Genomic DNA, 17,301 nt, shown 5'->3' on the forward strand with positions numbered 1-17,301 from the left:
TGATGGAAGGGCAGAAGGGCTCAGTCTGTGTGTGTGGAGGCTGGCAGCTTCTTTGTCACTCTTTCTTACCTAACGAGTTAAAGTTGTATTTCTTCCAATCATGCTCCCGGGGACAGGCACAGGTAGTTTACTTAATCATTTCTTCTTCTTTTTTTTTTCCTCTTCCTTTTACCATTAAATGATCCCCCTCTGCTCATAGCACACTAACCAACCCTGAGAGTTCAAAGCATGAGGGAGAGCGTTGTTCTGGAGTCCTCTTTTAGCCTTTGTGGCCAGGCGAGCTGTGACCAGTCCTGTGAGCTGCACGCGTCCCTGTCCCGTCCATGGCAGCTTTGCCACCAACCCCTGGGTCACCCCATCATGCAGGGAGTCGGACACAGCAGTTCCTCCCACCGACAGATTTCTGCCCACGTCCAGACCTGTGTTATCCCCCCTGCTGCTCACATCTCCTGAGATGTGGCACCCATCAGCTGTTGTAGCCCCATTCCAGCCATTGATTTAAACGCACCTCCATTCTTTGCTTTAGAAGAGGGAGCATGCTTCCTTGGTGTCTCTTCCAGGGGCTGGGGCTTGTCCTGCTCTTTGCCACATAAAACCTGCTGGGACTTTAATTTTGGTGTATGCTGTGTTCTCTTTATTCCATTTTGAAAGACAGTGATCTCTTGTCCTGAGAGCCAGAGCCAGAGATGTGCATGGGGGCAGCAGGAGGAGTAGTGGAGAGGTCCCACCCCTGGTCTGAAGGCTTCTCCCTTCCATCTTTCCTCCCATCCATCTCTCCCAGTCCCTTCTCCCCACCCTGGGCAGGCAGCAGCTCTGATGTCCCGATGTCTGTCCAGCCCCTGCAGTCCCAGCATAGCTCTGGAAGGGCGGCATTGGGGTGGGGGTGCTGTGGTGTATTAAGAAACCTCTCCTCTTCCTCCTCCTCCTCTTCCTCCTTCTGCTCACGGAGTAACCTGTGCTTTGTCCTTCTCCCTGCCAGGATGAGAAGGAGCAGCTCATCCAGTCAAAGAGCTCCGTCGCCAGCCTGGTGGGACGGTCCAAGAGCATCGTTCAGCTCCGGCCCAGGAACCCAGAGCACCTGGTGAAGAGCACCATCCCCATCAAGGCTGTGTGTGACTATCGGCAGATCGAGGTGCGAGCTGGGAGGGGAAAGCTTTGCGTGGGTTTGAGCCTGGCTTTGAGTGGGAGGGCACAGCGTGGCAGGGGAGGAGCACCCGTGAGGTTTTAGAAGTAGTTTTGTGGTGGCTGTCAATGAAAATTAGGGATGCAGTGGGAAGAGAGGAGGAGGGAGGGAGCCGGCTGTCCTTCCTGGAGGAGATTTCCACGTCTCAGGTTTATTCTGGGAAGGAGTTAAAGTTCTTTTCCCCAGGGAGGATGGGCTTCATCAGCCTCAGCCAAACCAGCACGTGGGTGGCAGCCAGCTCTGCTTCCTGGCCCCTTCCTCTGCAGACATGAGCATGCTGCTCCACTTGGCAGTGTCCTGTGCTTTTGCTTGATCAGCTGCAGAGGCTGATGGGGAAGCAGCTTTCCCTGCAGGAGGGGTGTGAGCCACAGGTGGGTGCAGCCCCACTGACGGGCTGCGTGTTTGTTGGTGCTGCTGCAGATCACCATCTGCCGGAATGACGAGTGCGTGCTGGAGGACAACTCACAGAGAACCAAGTGGAAGGTGATCAGCCCCACAGGGAACGAGGCCATGGTGCCCTCTGTGTGCTTCCTGATCCCCCCTCCCAACAAAGAGGCCATCGAGATGGCCAACAGGTAACCTGCTGCTGGTTGGGGGCCCAGGGGTGCAGAGACCCCTTGTGCAATGAGTAGGGTTAGGGCTGATGTGCTGGGAGAGCTGGGGCTGATGGAGCTGCTCATTCACATCGCAGGGTGGAACAGTTGTACCAGAAAGTGATGGCTCTCTGGCACCAGCTCCACATGAACACGAAGAGCCTCATCTCCTGGAACTACCTGCGGAAGGACATAGCCTTGGTGCAGAGCTTCAGCATGGAAAAGGTGTGGTATGCTGTCCAGGCTCACTCACACGGTGGTGAGGAGCAGGGAGTGTGAAAGGGAAGAGCAGGGGCTGCAGGGACCTGCAGCCATATGGGGCAAAGGCAGAACCTGAGCTCGGGGGCTCAGTGCAGAACGATTGCAGTTTTTCCAATTAAAAAGAACATCTGCAGTTTGCAATGAGCTGTAATAAGGATAAGGGATTGTGGACTTAGCATTTCATTAGGGATGCGCAATGATGGAGGGGGCCGACACAGAACTGTTCCTCTCTAAAGAGCGAATGGAGGTGGTGGAGCTGGGGAGGTCGGCTTCGGTGACCGGCAGGGTGTGATCCCGTGATGGATGCGCTGCTTTTCCCCTTGCAGCTTCGATCCCTGGCGCAGGGTGAGTGCCAGCAGGCGCTGAGGAGCCTCCAGGCGCACTATGAGGACTTCCTGCAGGACAGCCGCGACTCCGAGCTCTTCTCAGTGTCGGACCGTCTGCGCCTGGAGGAAGAAGTGGAGTCTTCCAAGGAACACATCCAGCAGCTGCTGGAGTCCATGGAGAACGGTGAGCTCTGCGGGACTGGTGGATTAGCCGGGAGCTGTGGGGACTAATAAACAAAGGATTTATGGGACAGCTTCATTTTCTCATCTGTCTTGAGCTCGCTGGATGGTATTGTGAGCAGCTGCTCTGTTTATTCCTCCATCCATTCAAATATTCGGCCTTTGTCCAACAATGTTCCCGCAGCACAGACTTGGCTTTGCAGCTCCAGGTTAATGCAGAGCCCTCTTCCCCTAACGCTGCTGGAGGCAGGCTTGTCATTAGTCGGGATGAGCCCTTCCTGTGTTCAGTCTGTTAACAAAATGGATGTGGCAGCTGCAGTCCCTCTGCTCAGAGCTCGGTCCCATTAGGACCCGGGTCTCAGTGAGGTGCCCTGTGGCTGGACCCGTTCTCAGCCCCATTTCAATGGGAAGATCTGATTCTTTTGTTTTCTACCTGAGCAAAGACCTCAGCGCCGCATTGCCGGCACGGTGGGCTCTGAGCAGGTACCGAGTGGGGCTGTGAGCTGCTCTTTTGGTGTGTCCCCAATTTGCAGAAGACAAGGACGAGACAGTTGCCAGGACGCATCTCTCTGAGCTCCAGAACATCCGTCTGCGCCTGGAGGAGTGTGAGCAGAGACTCGTCAGCCGCATCCAGTCCCCCAGCAGCGCCCGAGCGGATGGTGACGGCATCCAGGAGAACACCATCCGCATTGCCGAGCAGGAGGTCAGTCCTCAGCTGGGGGGTGCTGGATGCTGCTCTCCGTGTGTGCCTGCAATGGCTGTAACCTCTGGGCTGAATGTGTGGGCAGTGGGTGTGGGGCTTGAGGGGAACTTCCCACATAGAAAAACCCGAGTGGGCTTCCTGCTCCATCTCATCCCGTCTCCTTCGCCGCCTGCTTTTCTCTGCCTGTTTGGGCTCCTTTCACCTCCTCTCCTTCCTCCCGCAGCGCACACAGGAGGATCTGCAGCAGCTGCAGTCCGACCTGCGCTGCGTTTCGGAGCGTTGTTATAGCTTCCTCAGCAGAGCGCCCGGCGGCCCCAGCACACCACGACTGCGAGCTGAGCTCGACCTGATGGTGAACAAGATGGACCAGACGTACAGGCTGTCCTCTGTCTACCTGGACAAGTGAGTGGCACCTGCCTCTGCTCCTGGGCACCGTTCTGTGTGTGACTCTGACCTTCCTTCTGGTCCCCTTAACACAACCCTCTGTGTTGTGACTCGGGGCACAAACCACCTCACAGCCCAAGGCAGGATGTCATTGTGCTGCCTCTCTGCCCTACCAGGCTGAAGACGGTTGATGTTATCATTCGTAACACCCAAGGAGCGGAGTCTCTGGTGAAGGGATACGAGGTGAAGCTGAGCCAGGAGGAGGCTGTCCCGGCCGACCTGACAGCAATCCAGGCACACAGGAGTGCCCTGCAGGTTGGTGCTGCTCACTTCAAAGAGCGCTCAAAGAAACCAGCCAAATGCTTTGGTGTTTGTCGAGCAGATTCCTTCCCTTTCTGTGCTGAGTTTACATTGTGTGCTGTTTTCCCTGTCCAAAATAGCTACTGGGAGGACTTGTCTCCCTTATTTCATTGTAAAAGCAGCCATGGCCTTGTGCTTCCACTTGCAGCCACGTGCTGGTGCGTGCCAACCTCTTAGCAGCTGTGTGTCCTGCTGCACTAGGGCAGGGGCTGCTGAACCAATCAGACTCGCTCCAGGCTGGGAATGTGCTCCGTCCTGTTGGCATCTCCCAGTTCTGCAGGTGGTGCAGCCAGGGAGGATGAGCACCTTTGCTCGCTTTGCAGCTACAGAACGGAGGGACTCTGATTTAATGGCAGCCTTAGGTGAAGCTCTGTGCTCTGCTTTCTGTGACATTAAACCTGAGCTGCCTCGTGTTGTTCTTGAAGCAATGGCTCGGGGAAGTGAAGGGCAAGAACTCGGTGTTCTCCGTGTTAGAGGAGGAGATGGCGAAGGCGAAGGCAGTGGGAGAGCAGCTGTACCAGCTGAGACAGGAGCGAAGCATCGACCTCGAGCGCTACCAGGAGAAGGGGAGCCAGCTGTGGGACCGCTGGCAGAGAGCCTGCGCCCAGATCGAGACCCGGTGAGGAACCTCCCACCTTCATTCCCAGATCTGCTTTCATGCTTCAGCTGAGGGTTTGGATCAGGCTTCTTCACCCCGATGGGTGCCCTCGGGTGACAGGGATACCCCTCTAACCCCTCTTGTTTCCATTCTGCTTTCAGCCACACAGAGCTGGAGAGCATCCAGGAGGTGCTGAGCGATTACCGCCAGTGCCACAGAGCCCTCATCCAGTGGATCGAGGACATCACAGCCCAGCAGGAGCTGATGAAACCTGGGCAGGCGGAGGACAGCCGGGTGCTGTCAGAGCAGCTGAGCCAGCAGACGGTGAGATGGGAGGTGGGGTGTCCTGCAGCACTGCCCTGAGCACGTCTGCTTGTGCTAAAATCCCTCCATCTTCGAGCTTGAGAACATGAATTCTCAAAGGCTGGCAGGGAGGCGGAGGAGCTCCTTACCTTGAGGTTGAAATGGGCTGTGCATAAAAAGTTGGACTTCACCCAAAAGGCAAAAGATAGGAACGGAAGTTTGGCACGTTTCACCTGTGGCCGCCATGCTGACAATCAGTGTTTGCTCTGAATTGTTTTGAAGGCTTTGGCTGCAGAAATCGAGAAGAATCAAGCCAAGCTGGACCAGTGTCAGAAGTTCTCCCTGCAGTACTCGGCTGCTGTCAAGGTAAGGGCCCTTCCTAAAGCCAGGGCACAGCTTTGCACCTCGCCTGCTCTTAACCTCCTGGTTAGCAGAGAGGTGACCGTGCCTGCAAGCAGCCCGCAGGAGCTGGAGCTCTGAGGGTGCTGGTGTGAAGGAAGGGACTGCAGCGTCCTTCTCCCCACCCCGCTGTGTTTGCAGGACTATGAGCTGCAGCTCATGACGTACCGCGCGTTTGTGGAGTCGCAGCAGAAGTCCCCCATGAAGCGCCGGCGCATGCTGTCCTCCTCGGATGCCATCACACAGGAGGTAGGGACGTGTCTGAGCCTCACATGGGGGAGCGGGGAGGGCTGGGGGGTTCTTCCACTCCATCCAACCGCCCAGTTGCCTCTGTGAAATGAGCTCCTTCCTGCTGAACTCGATGGATAAATACAGTTTCCACCCTCGCTGTTTTTTCCAATAGCCAGAGAGGATGGCTTAGTGCTCTAAGAGCCAGGTATGAAATACCTGGACTGCTGGGAACCCCTGGGCCAATTGCAGCGGGGTCGGCTCAGCCCTTCGGCCCGGCGAGGTAAATAACCGGGGCGCCATGCAGCATTACTGTGTGTGCATCTTTGGGATGAGACCTTAGAGGTCGTGTCTGCTCCGTGTGGATATCAAACATCCCAACAGCCCTCATTGTAAGAGTTGAGCTCCTGTCCCATGTCCATGACCAGAGCGTCCCCTCGGCTCCAGTGTTGTGCAGCATGCAGTGCGTGGCCACGTCCCCCCCTGCTGTGCTGCTGCCCTCAGCGGGGCCATACCGGGGACCTTTCCAGGGCAGAGATGCTGCATCCATGTCGTGCTGTGCAGTGCAGTGCAGCAGCTCTGCTGGCTGTGGCTGATGTGCCGCCCTTCTGTCCCCTTGCAGTTCATGGATTTGCGCACTCGATACACAGCCCTGGTCACGCTGACCACGCAGCACGTCAAGTACATCAGTGATGCTCTGCGGCGGCTGGAGGAGGAGGAGGTGAGAGCACTGCATGGGGCTGAGCCGTGTTCGGATCACCCAGACTTGCTTCCTTGCAGCTCAGGGTTGCTGCTCTGCTTCTCTGTCGTCTGCCCTCAGCTTTCAGTTCCACGTTCAGGTTGTGTCTCAGGTGCTGCTCCTGGGAGCCTCTGGAAATCTGGGACCCCTCTGAGACGATTCTCTTCTTCCTCCTTGATTTGCAGAAAGTGGTGGAGGAGGAGAAGCAAGAGCACGTGGACAAGGTGAAGGAGCTCTTGGGCTGGGCTGTGGGCCTGAAGCAGAGCGTGCAAAGCAGAACAGCTGCTGCCCGGAGCAGGGAGCTGGGAGACATCGAGAAGTCCATCTCAGAGCAGCAGGTAGGCACGGACCTTCTGGGCCCACTTCTGACCCACACGTGTTACGTGTCCCCTGTCCTCTTGGTGTCACTGTGTTACTGGGCTCCCAGGAAAGCAGTGCTACCTCTCTCATGACCGCAGTCCCTGAGTCTGTCTATGAAATGCACTGTGGAGGGCAACCATGAGGCTGTTTGCTTTACTTCTGCTGTTCTTCTATGGCTGAATTAAGCTTCCTTTTGCTTTTTCAACAGGCCCTCAATGAGGAGCTGGCTGCAAAGAAGGAACAGGTCTCTGAGGCCATCAAAACATCGCAAATCTTCCTGGCAAAGCACAACCACAAGTGAGTGCAGCCCGAGGCGGGGGGAGCTGAGTTACCCTGTGGTGGGCACTGGTGGGCTGGCATCCTTGAAGTCAGCGCCTGATTTCCACACAGCAAAGGGTCATTTCTTCCCATCTGCAACAACAGCTATGAAATATGAGATGCTTATACTGCTGGGACAATACCAATACACTTCAGTGATGATCCAACCCCATACATGTGGGGGTTTGGTCATATTGCTGGTCAGCCCTTGCCAAGCGCAATTACTCTCCGTGCAAGGAGCAGGACAGTGGGAAGATGGGACTCGTGGTGGGTTTGTCCTTTTCTTTTGGGAGAACATCGTGTCCATTCTGTGGAGCTGGCAGATACTTTGTGGAGCTCCCCTGAGAGATTCCCCTTTCCCTTGCAGGCTTTCCCACCAGGAGAAGGATCAGATTTCTGCTCAGGTAGCTGCACTGAAGGACACGTACCAGGCACTCTGCACCGACACCACCGAGCAGCTCCAGCAGCTGCAGAGCCAGCTGGCTCAGGAGACAGAGCACAAGGTACTGAAAAAGGGGCTGAAAAAGGTGTTGTTTGGTTGTGTGTCACATGGCTGCCCACCCACTGGCACGTGGCTGCCGTCCCATCTTTTCTGTCCAGGCCTCACCTGAGGGCTGGCCCGGTGGCTGGTGGCCCAGCAGGAGCCCTGGCACAGCTCACTGGGAGTTGTCCTGTGCAATGTTTTCAGTCAGAGCTTGAAGGAGGGTTGGCTTGCTCATATGGTGGGCAAAGAGGTAAAAGGGTCTTCAGTCTGCATCCTCCGCACGGTGCCCTTCTGAGCGGGAGGGCTGGAGGCACAAGGAGGAGGCTTCCTGCAGGACACATTGCCTGCACAGCCTCACGGCATCGTGAGGGCTTTGTTGGGGTCGTGGCTGAAGGAAGACCCCCCCAAGTGGAGAGCTGTGTTGTCCCACTGGCCCCGCAGGGCTGCTCGGGGCCCTGCACGCCCCAGTGCTCTGGGTGCATCCTTCCTGCCTCTGTGCCAGCTGTCTGCAGTCATTCAGATATACATGTACGTGTTCTATAAGTGTATATACATGTGTCGGTGGATATATTTGTGTGTTTGCTTGCTGGCTCCCTGTACCCTGAAGCAATGACCTGCTTGGATCTGGTTTTGGTGCTGGGTCGGTGAGTGAAGCCCTGTTCTAGCAGGACACGGACTCATCTGAGACGTGTATCTGCAGCTGTCACCTCCCAGCACAGTATCTCCCCTGAGTCCCAGCACTTCGGCTGACTCCATGTGAGTCCCACCAGCACTGCGCCATGGCTGGAAGGAGCCTGGCAGCGGGAAGGGCACTCGGTCCATTCCCTCTTCCCCTTTTCCTCTCTCATGGGCAGGAAAGCAGCTGTGGTGTGCAGGCTTTGCCCAGGCCTCGCTCCTTGTGGCAGGGCTCTGATCAGAGCAGCTTTCACTCCCACTCCCAAAGCCCAGGTGATGAGATGAGGGCTGGCACCGGGGCTGTGCCGCAGATCCTTGGCCCATATGTGAGGCTGCAGCGTGGCTGCCGTGGGGTGCAGTTGCTTCATTGTACAGGGAGCACGAAGGACTCTTTAACATTTGCTTGCTGGAAAATTCCAACTGTCAGACAGACGTTATAAAGTTAAAAAGGGAAAACAAAAAGCAGAGCAGAGCGCGCTGAATTGAGCATGATGTGTCCCTGTACAGTTTGTGTTTCACGTCAACTGTTTTTAAGATTAACTGACATCCTTGCTTACAAGTTTAACTAACCCTCCGGGACTTAAACAAACAAAACACACAGAGCGAAAGAGGACGACCTGTGTGGGGGGTTCTTTTTGCAAACAAAACGGTCGCATGCTGGACGCTAACACCAAGCTTTACACTGTGTGTGATACGGCTGAACTGCTCCATAAGGCTCTGTCTTTAACTGCTCAAGGCACACCCTGCAACTGTGGTAAGTAAAAGCCTTTTACTCCCCTCCTCCCATCTCCTCTTGTATCATCCTCTTTCACCTCTTCTTCTCTGTCTTTCCGTGGCTTGTTCATTTCTGAAGGTGTGTGTCTGGGTCTGGTGGTGCAGGTTGGTGTTCCCAGCACGCCCACCCGCCCCGTGGTGGGGGGCACTGGGCTGCTCTTTAGGGCCGGGGCTGCTGACCCCACCTGCTCCTGGGGTCCTGTGGTTTAAATCGCTCCTCCCCATCAGAAATAATGCAGTGCTTGAGTCAACTCTACGCCAGCTGGGAGAGATCCGAAGGCCCCGAGTGCTGTTGCTCTTTGCCATGGGTTCTTACCCTCCCTGCAAGAAAAAACCCCTCCAGAAATACCAAAGTTCCAGGCCTGTCACTGTCCCTGTGCTGGGATGTACAACTTTGTCTGTTTCTTCCCTTGCCCCCACAGAGCACAGCCAGGTGCTGGCACAGGGCAGAGCAGTTGGACATGCTTGGGGAGCTGCTGTGCATGCCAGGAGCAGTGCCTGTGCTGCAGTGCATGGCTGGTCAGTGCTGCTGGGAGCACGAGGCCTGCGGTGTTCCCTGGACATCTGGCACTAAAGGGCAGGATTTGAGCATGGAAGGGTCAGGGTGGAAACTGCACTGGAAGAAGTTTCTACCTACCCTGGAGGGTCTTCTGGGGTTATTCCCTGTTAGAATGAGGTGGTATTTGTGTCATCTTTCTTTTTTTAAGGTGTGAGTTGTGAAACGGCTTTGATGTCTGTCAGTTTCCTTCCCTGTTGCTCCATGGAGCATTAGGAACACTTCTGGGTGTTGCTGCTTTGCTGCTTTGCTGCATTACTGGTGGTGGATGTTGGAAGTATTTCAGTGCTGCCCTTGGTGATGGACTAGCTGAGCATCAAACTTGCTGGCAGCCTGAAAGCTAGCAAATGCACCAGTGTGCGTGCTGGGATGCCTTTGGAGTTGCACTTCAAACACTTTGGGAGTAGCTTTTGGGCCTGTTTGGGGTTTTTTTTTGGGTCCACTCCCTGAACCTCATGCAATCTGAGTGCTGGAAGTGCTTGATTTTGGTCTGATTCTTGTCCTTCTTTTTCTGTTCCAGGCCAACGAAGCAGTGGCAGGAGTGATCGATCTTGGCACAGTAGAAATATTCCCTGTCTTTGGTGCCATGCAGAGAGGTCTTATAGATCAGGAGACCGGCCTCGTCCTCTTAGAGGCTCAGGTGATCACATCTGACTTAGTTCTTCCAGAGACTGGTGAAAAATTCTCCCTGGAGGAAGGTCTGGCAAGAAACATCATCAACCTCAGGACGTTCCGAGTGCTGCAGGAGCTGAAGGATGCTCTCCAGCAGGTGCACGAAGCCAGACGCGAAGGGAGGCAGCTCCTCCCTGCTGCTGCTGCGATAGAAGAGGGGAGGATTAGTGAGAGCACCGGGCTAAAGATTCTCGAGGTTGAACTTGTCACCGGCGGCTTTAAAACCCTTCAGGGCAGAATCAGCATGGAGAAGGCTGTGCAAGAGAGGCTCCTTCCTCCCCAGCTTTACTCCAGGCTGCTGTCCCACCTGGAGAGTAATAAGGATTTGATTGACCCCAACACTGCTGAGAAAATCAACCTATCTGAGCTCATGCAGCGATGCATCCTCCACCAAGACACTGGACCGAAGTTGCTCCCTGTCAAGCAGCTGGCAGGTGGGATGGTGAGCCTGAAATCGGGCAGAAAAGTCAGCATCTTCCGTGCTGTCCAGGAAGGGCTGATAGACAGACAGGTGATGGTGAGGCTGCTGGAAGCCCAGCTCTTTGCTGGTGGCATTGTTGACCCCAGGACGGGGCACAGACTGGCTGTGGATGAGGCTATGAGACATAATTTAATTGACCAGGATTTGGCATGCACACTTCTAATCCGGCAGCTTCAGACAGGTGGCATCATTGATACGGTCACAGGAGAGAGACTGACCGTTGATGAAGCTGTAAGGAAAGAGTTGGTAACACCACGGGTTGCTTTGGTGATCCTGGAATCCCTCCGGTCCTTCATGGGGCTCCTGTGGCCAGAAACAGGGGAGGTCGTCCCAGCTGCAGATGCTTTAGAGCAAGGGATCCTGTCTACAGAACTGGCTTACAAGATTCTCAGCAAGAGGCAGCTCATTAAGGCTGTCTTTATACCAGAAACCACTGAGGTGTTGTCCTGGAAGAAAGCAATAGAACACGGCATCTTAGAAAGGGATGTGGTGAAGAAGCTGAAATCCATGGTGATACCTGATGTGATGGGCAGCCGGCAGCTGGCCCGTGCTCCGAGCAGGAGCTCCTCTGGAGGGAGCCCTGCAGGGCACCAGGGGCAGAAGGACCCCGAGCTGAGGAGTGACGATGAAAGGCTGATGTTCCACTTGATGACCCACAGCTACATCAACATCCACGATGGGCAGAAGCTGCTCTTAGTAGATGGGGAGTTGAGCAACCTCACTAAAGACCTCATCCAAACCCAAGAAAATGGATTGTGTGCACAACCACTGGAAGAGAGCGAGAGCTTTGGAGAGAAGGAAGCTTCAGCTCTTGAAAGAGCACCTTGCAATGGCGTGGCTGTGCAGCAGCTTGAGCTGCAGCTTGCTCCTCCACAGGAAGGAAGCAAAAAGGTCCTGCCATCCAGATCTGCTTTAGAGAATGGGGAGGTGGTGATGGGGCCTGGAAGGCTCTGGTTGGACGATGCAGGAGATGTCCTGCATGTGGAAGAGCAAGGGCAGGTTTGTGCTGAACGGGCTGCCACCCAAAGTGAAACCGATGCTGAATCTGGGAGAGAGCAGATGGCTTCTGCAAGCAAGGAGGAGCTTCAGGTAAAATTATCCATACCAGCACAGCCCTGCGACTCTGGCAGCAGATCCAGAGAAACAGAGGAAATGATCATTGAAGCAGGAGAGTCCAAACCCACTGCAGCAGGTGGAGTGGAAGACATCAAAGGGCAGAAGAGGGCATTGGAAACTACGGTGGGTGTTGTAAAAAGTGAGAGCCATTTGGTGGTGCATATTGGTGAGAGCAGAGAGAGACTGGAAGCCACAGCACAGAGATCTGGGGGTGCGGAGGAACTTGAATTAGAGAGAGAAGGTGTTGGAGAGATTGACTTAGTGAATGAGGAGACGGCTCAGAACGGCTCGCTGGGAGGGGAGGAGGCTGCAATCACCGGGACTGCAGAGGCTGAGCAAATGGAGTGCACTAAAAATACTGAGAGCGTATTGCACGTGGAGGAGGGACTGAGGGAAGAAGTGCTGGGTGCTCAGGATGGTGCAGCTCTGCCTCAGCCCCCGGGACGGGGCGAGGAGGACGTTCTGGAAGCGCTGCAGACGCAGCTGCGGAGCGGCGGCATTTTGTGTGAGCAGATGGGCAGAACTCTTCTTCTGAACGAAGCCGTGTCCTGCGGTGCGGTGCCCGGCCACACGGCTGTCAGGCTGATGGAGAAAATGGAGATGTTCAGTGGCTTCTTTGACTCTCACACGCGTGAATCTTTGACCACCAAGGACGTCATCGAAGAAGGTTTGATGGATGAGAAGCTTCTCCAGAAGGTGCTCGTGTCTGACAAAGCCATCAGTGGTGTTCTGGACCCGGGCAACAACTTTGTCTACTCCATCAAGGACGCTGCTGCCGTCGGCCTTCTGGACAAGGAGACGGCGATGAGGCTCTTGGAGGGGCAGGTGGTTACCGGGGGTGTCGTTGACTTAAAACGTGGCAAAAAAGTGTCGGTCACTTTGGCTTCAAACCTCGGCCTCATAGAGCCAACGAGTCAGAAGGAGCTGGTCAAGCTGGAGAAGGCTTCCAAAGGGAAAAGCACCAATGAGGCCACCAGGCAGAAGCTCCTTGGCTTACAGGCTGAAACCAGCGGGATTGTGGATCCCAAAACCAAGCAGCCTTTGACTGTTGCTCAGTCTGTTGAAAGAGGGCTCCTTGAGAGAGAAAAAGCATTTCAGCTGCTGACCAGGCAGATCGCTGGCGGAGGGATCCTTCACCATCCATCGGGGATGAGGCTCTCGGTCAGCGACGCAATGAAACATGACTTGATCAGTAGGGATTTATATGACGACCTCCTGAAGGCTGAGGGGGTGTGCCTGCAGGAATGCACTCACCCAGTGACCAAGGAGAAGCTGCCCTTGCCCCAGGCGGTGACGGCAGGGATCGTTAGCCCCGAATTCCAGAAGAAAGTGCAAGAAATCCAGGCTGGGGCTGGAAGCGTCATCGATCCCACTACGGGGCAGAGAATGGCACTCAGCCAGGCAGCGCAGGACGGGCTGCTGCCCCGGGAGGTGGTGGAGAAAGCCCTGTCCTCCCCGGAGCTGAAACACGGCATCGTAGACCCCGAGAGCTGCTTGGTCGTGCCCTACACTGAGATGGTAAAGAAGTGCAGGATTGACATTGAGTCTGGGCAGAGGTACCTGGAGGTGCATCCCTTCAGAGCCATGCGGGACCAGGCATCGGGACGGGCGCTGACGTGTGCCGAGGCGCTGCGGCTGAGGAGGGCCGACCCCCTGCCCACACTGAGGCTGCTGCAGGGCCAGGCTGACAGCGGGGGCTTCGTGCAGGGGGCTGTCAGCAGCAGGCTGTCCCTGCAGGCCGCTCTGCAGCAGGGGATGCTGGACGAGGGGATGGCCACGGTCATCGGCAGCAGGCAGCTGAGGGCAGGGGGAATTGTGGACGCTGGCAGTGGGAAAAGATTGGCATTAGAGGAAGCTGTTGAAAAGGGGCTGATTGGCCAGAGGTTAGCTGCTGCTCTTCAAGAGGCACAAATGTCCGTGGGGGACGATGGCTCTGAGGTCCTCACGGTAGATAAACCCCAACTTTCCCAGGAAAAGATGGAAAAAGCCTCTCTGAAAGAGGAAGGTGTGGTCCTGCATAGCGGTGCTGCTGTGTCTGATGGTACAGAGCACAAAGCCAGGTCCAAAGCTGTGAGTTCCCCAGTAAAAGGAGGGAGACCAAAGCTGATCCCTCTGGAGGCTTCAGAGGAGGGTGCGAGAGAGCAGCGAGAAATGGGCAAAATGGTTCCAGGATCCGCAGCAGTGAGTGCAGCATCTCTGTCTGTAGATGTGGTGATGAAGGCAGCAGAGATGGAGATTGCAGAAAGCAGCTCCCATGTGAGGAAAGGGGCAGGAGGGGAAGCAGCAGAGCTGGGCACAGTGGAAGTAGTGGGAGTGGAGGAAGAGCTCTGCAGCGCTGAGGAGGAGAGGAGGAGAGGGCTTGTAAGCACGGATGGAGCTCTGGCAGAAGGTGCAACAGTGGCTTCTGAGAGGGTGGGCAGCTGGGAGCAGGGAGCACAGGTAATGCCCCGGGAATCTGTGGGTCTGGGAAAGGAGGAGTTGGGTCCTGCAGCGCCCAGAGAAACCCATGAGGCCGATGTCCCTGTGAAGCCTGCAAGAGACAAACCTGCAGGTAGAAGATCTGTGGGAGAAACCCCCAGAGCGGAGGCAGAAGGTCCAGGTGATGAGGAAGGAATGGGGGAAATTGAGCTAAAACCTGCCCAGAAACAGAAAAGCAGGAAAAGGAGAACAAAGCAGGTTGGTGTCTCAGGAGACATCATTCAGCCTGAGAAACCTGTAGAAAAGCAGTCCCTTCCCATTCCAATATCCAAAGAAACTCCAGGGAAAGAGAAAGAGGAGGACTTCATCTCAAGAGCTCCAGAACCAAAGCCTGAGGCTGCCACCAAGGAACTTCCTGCTGGGTGGGCAGAAGATACATCCAAGCAAAAGCAGATGGAGAGCAGCAGGGATGGGAAAGCAAAGCCAATCCCTGGGAGAGATGCAGCAAAACTCACAGGGGTCCAAATGGTTCCCACCCCCCCAGAACCAGGGGAAGCAGCAGCCGTGCTGAGAGCTGCGGTCAGAGAGGGTCCCCATTCCTCTGCAGCACTGGAGGTGGAAGGGACACTGAACCAGGAGGAGGCTGAAGTGGAAACCACCAGTGATGCGTTTGCTGCAGCCAGCTTAAAACCAGAGGAGTTAATCATCAGAGAGGAACCCGCAGAAGTTCAGGACACCTGTGCACCCCCCCTGCAGCAGCCATCAGCAGCCATCAGCGTGGTCCAAGCTGTGCCCGCTGCCCCTGTGCCCCAGGGGGATGTGGCCCATGAGGAAGCAGCCCAGGAGAAGCCCCGTCAGGGGGGTGCTGGCGATCGGGGGCTGCTCCTGCCCGTCATTGTGGAGGGGGAGATGCTGGAGACCTCGAGTGACTCTGCCAGACCTGCCCAGGTACGGTACTGCTGTCTGCTATTGCAGTGCTGGTTCTGAATGACTTGTGTGTGATTTGCTTCTGGGTGCTCAGCATGGAGGATGGTCAGAACATGAGGATGGAGGTCTGGGGCTTCATCTTACAAGATCAGCTGCAATGGATTTGGCAAAGGGTGCAGTGATGTATGACTGAAATCACTTACTTGTGGCTTCCTTTTGCTGGAGCATTGCTTACAAATGACTAATAAGTAGGAGCTTTTTTTTGGCACTTCTACTGTAACACAATAGATCTCTTGCCATTTCTAAGCTTGTGTTGGACAAAGAGCCGTGTGTTTTATTTTTCCTGTAGTAAATCTTGGAGATAAGGGCAGCGGGTGGGAAGTCCCTGGCATGGGCTGCTCTCAGGGGGTTTCTTCTTTTAAAAATTACTTATAACTCTGTAAAGTTTTCTCTTTAAATCTGAACTTTTGTTTCACTGTCGGATTCTGCAGATCAGGTTCAGCAAGAAGATGTGCCTGGAGCACGACGAGAAGCTCATCTCCTATCTCTCCATGCTGCGAGACATTGAGATGAGAATTAAACGTGTGCAGCCAGCAGAGCAGAACCTGGATGTGCTGCAGACGCTGCTGCAGCAGGCAGAGGTGAGCACGGCCAGGCATTAGTGTGCAAACCCCATCTCTCCCCGCTCTGACACTCCCTGAGCGTGGCTGAAATGAGTTTTACAGCCTGGAGAAAGGCATTCGGGTGCTGGCAGCCAGCAGGGCTGCACGGACGGGTCAATTGCAATGAGTCTTCCCAGCAGATGCGTGCAGAGTTTGGAGCTGGCTCTCCAAAACCTCTGCAGTGCTGTCAGTTCCAGCAGTGGGAAGATGAAGTCAGTGTGTGGGAGCCATAACGATGCTGTTTTGCCCCAGGCTCTGGGTGCCGAGCTGCGGGAGCTCAGCTTTCCAGTGAACCAGGAGTTGGATGCCGTGAAGCGGATCGTGGCCAGCCCGCCTGAAGAAGTCCCTGAGCAACTACTGAGGGCTTTGGAGAAGGATGCCAAGAACCTCCAGAGGTCTCTGAGCTCCACAAGTGACATCCTGGAGTCCCGGCTGCAAAACCTTCGTGGTGCAGCAGAAACCCACAAGGTAAAGCTGTGGCTGTCCCTGCTGCCTTCTGTCGCACTGCCCTCCCCGCTCCTTGTGTAAGTGGGGCTCTTCTGTGTTTCAGGCTGAAATCACAGCACAACATGAGACCCTCCAGGGGAAGCTGCAGGAGCTGCTGTGCTGGGTGTCCGGCACGGCGCAGGCACTGGACAGCAGTGATTACCAGCACACGGCAGATGTGGGCAGTCTGAGTCGCTGCCTCCAGCGCTATCAGGTAACCATGGCGATGCCCCCAATCCTTCCCAATGGATGCAGTTGCTGTTCTCTGTGCGGAGGAGAAGCTGTTAATCCTGCTTCCCTCCAGGAGCTTCGGTGGGTTTGTGGTTGTCCTTCATCACAGAAGGAGCAGAGATGCTGAGTTTGCTCCAAAGTAATTTGTTTCCACAAAGCGTGAACCACCCGCTCTGGCCATTTGGGGAATGAATGCACGTGTGTGTGGTGGAAGCTGAGAGTTCTGTGGGATTCCCATGGGGCCGAGAGCCCCTCTGTCACACCTCCCCACTCTCCATCAGTGCTGTGAGGAGCTCCGCCCCCCCCACAGTCATTCATGTGGCAGTGATGGCCCTCAAGATTTGGTCAGCTCAGCATCTCCTGCATGCTGGCAGCTGAAACCAAAGGGATGAAGGCTGTGTGGTCAATGGGGCTGCCTGACAGGCCCTTCCCTTCCTTCTAGGAGCTGAGTGAGCCCCTTGCTGACACCAAGTCTCAGCTCGACGCCACCGCCTTCGACATTCAGTTCCTTATCTCCGAGCATGCCCAGGACCTGAGCCCCCAGCAGAGCAGGCAGCTGCTGCGGCTGCTCAATGAGCTGCAGAAAGCTTTCCGGGAGCTGGCGGGGCGCGTGACGGCACAGGTGGAGGTGCTGCAGGTCTGTCTCCAGCAAGCGGAGCAGATGGATCAGGTGAAGGTTGTGGGACATCTGCTTCCTGCCTGCACTTTGCTCGCTGAAGTGCTTTCCAGCCACAGGAGTGTGCACTGAGCCCTTCGTCTGGGATGTCACTGCATGCCACTCACGGTTTATGACTTCTCGCTGCACATCATGAGCTTGCTCTAAAGTCATTCTTCCTGCCACGTAGCTCCCAGGTGGAAAGTTGCTTTCCTTGCAGAAAGCCGAG

General features: G+C 55.5%; 1 protein-coding gene across 22 annotated transcripts in view; it reads left to right on the forward strand.

Annotated features, from left to right (window-relative positions):
• Nucleotides 1–17,301, forward strand: part of MACF1 (microtubule actin crosslinking factor 1) — a 110,090-nt gene that overhangs the window by 37,950 nt on the left and 54,839 nt on the right. For 19 of the 22 annotated variants that reach the window (XM_072355709.1, XM_072355708.1, XM_072355704.1 and 16 more), the window contains 20 exons: nucleotides 980–1,132; nucleotides 1,604–1,758; nucleotides 1,875–2,001; nucleotides 2,364–2,547; nucleotides 3,077–3,246; nucleotides 3,470–3,648; nucleotides 3,807–3,945; nucleotides 4,416–4,609; nucleotides 4,750–4,912; nucleotides 5,174–5,257; nucleotides 5,432–5,539; nucleotides 6,141–6,239; nucleotides 6,443–6,595; nucleotides 6,826–6,914; nucleotides 7,303–7,438; nucleotides 9,945–15,059; nucleotides 15,530–15,679; nucleotides 15,953–16,168; nucleotides 16,251–16,400; nucleotides 16,860–17,087. In XM_072355709.1, coding sequence (XP_072211810.1) covers nucleotides 980–1,132; nucleotides 1,604–1,758; nucleotides 1,875–2,001; nucleotides 2,364–2,547; nucleotides 3,077–3,246; nucleotides 3,470–3,648; nucleotides 3,807–3,945; nucleotides 4,416–4,609; nucleotides 4,750–4,912; nucleotides 5,174–5,257; nucleotides 5,432–5,539; nucleotides 6,141–6,239; nucleotides 6,443–6,595; nucleotides 6,826–6,914; nucleotides 7,303–7,438; nucleotides 9,945–15,059; nucleotides 15,530–15,679; nucleotides 15,953–16,168; nucleotides 16,251–16,400; nucleotides 16,860–17,087 — 7,992 coding nt within the window. The remainder of the gene's footprint in view (nucleotides 1–979; nucleotides 1,133–1,603; nucleotides 1,759–1,874; nucleotides 2,002–2,363; nucleotides 2,548–3,076; nucleotides 3,247–3,469; nucleotides 3,649–3,806; nucleotides 3,946–4,415; nucleotides 4,610–4,749; nucleotides 4,913–5,173; nucleotides 5,258–5,431; nucleotides 5,540–6,140; nucleotides 6,240–6,442; nucleotides 6,596–6,825; nucleotides 6,915–7,302; nucleotides 7,439–9,944; nucleotides 15,060–15,529; nucleotides 15,680–15,952; nucleotides 16,169–16,250; nucleotides 16,401–16,859; nucleotides 17,088–17,301) is intronic. The other 3 variants (XM_072355710.1, XM_072355711.1, XM_072355712.1) reach the window with 1 other exon arrangement.

The sequence above is a fragment of the Excalfactoria chinensis genome, chromosome 22 (genome assembly GCF_039878825.1).
Source record: "Excalfactoria chinensis isolate bCotChi1 chromosome 22, bCotChi1.hap2, whole genome shotgun sequence".
Taxonomy (NCBI): domain Eukaryota; kingdom Metazoa; phylum Chordata; class Aves; order Galliformes; family Phasianidae; genus Excalfactoria; species Excalfactoria chinensis.